This window comes from Ceratina calcarata, unplaced genomic scaffold (genome assembly GCF_001652005.2).
Source record: "Ceratina calcarata isolate Rehan_Ccalc_2016 unplaced genomic scaffold, ASM165200v1 scaffold529.2, whole genome shotgun sequence".
Lineage (NCBI taxonomy): Eukaryota > Metazoa > Arthropoda > Insecta > Hymenoptera > Apidae > Ceratina > Ceratina calcarata.
In genome coordinates this window covers 6,692-8,297 of record NW_017176441.1, presented here as the reverse complement: position 1 = coordinate 8,297, position 1,606 = coordinate 6,692, and the positions used below count along the sequence as shown (strand labels likewise).

General features: G+C 32.6%; 2 protein-coding genes across 2 annotated transcripts in view; both read right to left on the bottom strand.

Annotated features, from left to right (window-relative positions):
* The window catches only part of LOC108628542 (ejaculatory bulb-specific protein 3-like), a 5,744-nt gene that overhangs the window by 858 nt on the left and 3,280 nt on the right, over nt 1-1,606 (bottom strand). The gene's annotated exons all lie outside the window — the stretch shown is intronic.
* Nucleotides 512-1,604, bottom strand: LOC108628540 (BTB/POZ domain-containing protein 9-like). The gene is made up of 5 exons (XM_018030535.1): nt 1,578-1,604; nt 1,344-1,496; nt 1,091-1,280; nt 732-987; nt 512-671 (listed from the first exon to the last, which is right to left on the bottom strand). Exons 1-5 carry the CDS (start codon nt 1,602-1,604, stop codon nt 512-514), a joined length of 786 nt encoding a protein of 261 aa, XP_017886024.1.

Here is a 1,606-nt window from a genome sequence, read left to right as displayed (position 1 = left end):
CTCATGTGAAATTAAATTTTAACAAAATCACTATGAAATAAATATGTTCGCTTTGCAAATACATAATTTTCTGTTAATAACTAAGTCAATTTGTATAAATTTTCAACTTCTTTTCGCTATATGCTATGTTAAAGATGCTATACATGCATAGATACATATATATTATATACATATGCATAGTCGATCATAATCACAGACACAAATATCATAAACTTACAAACAGTAAAGAGAGACAAAACTACCCTATGTCCTATTCATAAAAAATAAAAACGGAAGTATTTATACGGAAGGGCAGCGAATGTAGCGATGCAGGTTTGCCAATGGTTCGCATCGCGGGATCCCTAGTTTCATTTTATCAGAAATTTCATTCATCGTTCTTCAAGTCCATGGTAAGTCCATGGTCCATGATCCATGTCCATCATGTCGTCCATGACGCCCGGTAAATGGTCTGATGCATACATTGTATACATGCAGATACGTATACATGTACCTTACGAGGCTTATATGAGTACTACATAGTCATATTCTTGCAACTTACTTCTACATAGTAAGAATAGGAGCGCATATCTTTGTCCCAAAGTAACATCTTAATATGATTTATAATACACTGAGTTCCTAGCTTAACTAAAATGCCGTGTTCTCTCGAATCAGTAATCGTATGTCTAGTATACCTGATAAGAGAAATAACGTTAGTTTAATGAATAGCTTGTAAAATGTATTTAACAAATTACCCTTGTTCCATGTCGTAATTATTCGTATCTCCATCTAAGAGATAACTGCGCATTTCACCCTGTAGAACTTGAGCACCATATAAAGGATGGGCGACATTTACATCGATAAGTAAACGACCACGATAATTAAGATCTGAATCACGCGTCTGTGTTCGCGCAGCTATTGCATCTAAAATAGCTTCTGCAGAAACCAGTCCAGTATTCCGAACGACATTTAAAAGATCCGTGACTGAGATTAGGCTTAAACGTACTTTGTCTACAAATTTTTTTAATCGATTTGATAATTAATATAGCAAGTACTTTTAAAATATATCAAATACAAAATTTTTTTTATTTTGAATACGTTGTTTTGTATTTACTTAAAACACTTTTGCCATCGGCCTCAACATTTGCTTTTAACCAAGCATGGACAGCAAGAAAAATATCAATTTCTAGTGCGTAAAAGGAGTCTCTTGAAACAACCTTATTCAAAGCATCGATACTCAATTGCAAAAAACTCTCATGTTGTATTACTTCACATGCATGTTCATCCATGTACTCATGACAAACCTAGAATAAATTAATTACATTAAATATTTTCAATCATTCATTTGAATGTTATCTTTAACATACCCTGATGAGAAATTCTAGTTGATAAAGAAGCGCTGCATCGAATATGAGGCAGACATTTTTTATATTTAATATTTCTTTAAGATAAGCTGATATAGAAGTTTCTAATTCTGAAAATCCATAGAGGTGTGCTAACCCAAGAATGTCCAATATCACCTAAAAAAACATGAATTCTATTAAATAAGTAACAAGAATGAAATGTAAATAAAGTACAACCAAACAGTTAAAGATTATTACTTCCTCGCGTCTGTCTGTAAGAGACATCC

Bases quoted from the DNA above. Each gene is read 5' to 3' on its own strand.
- LOC108628540 (XM_018030535.1), bottom strand. From the start codon at position 1,604: ATGTCTCTTACAGACAGACGCGAGGAA. The intron at 1,497-1,577 runs GTAATAATCTTT...ATGTTTTTTTAG, and splicing joins TTACAGACAGACGCGAGGAA to GTGATATTGGACATTCTTGG. The intron at 988-1,090 runs GTAAATACAAAA...AAAAATTTGTAG, and splicing joins CGATGGCAAAAGTGTTTTAA to ACAAAGTACGTTTAAGCCTA.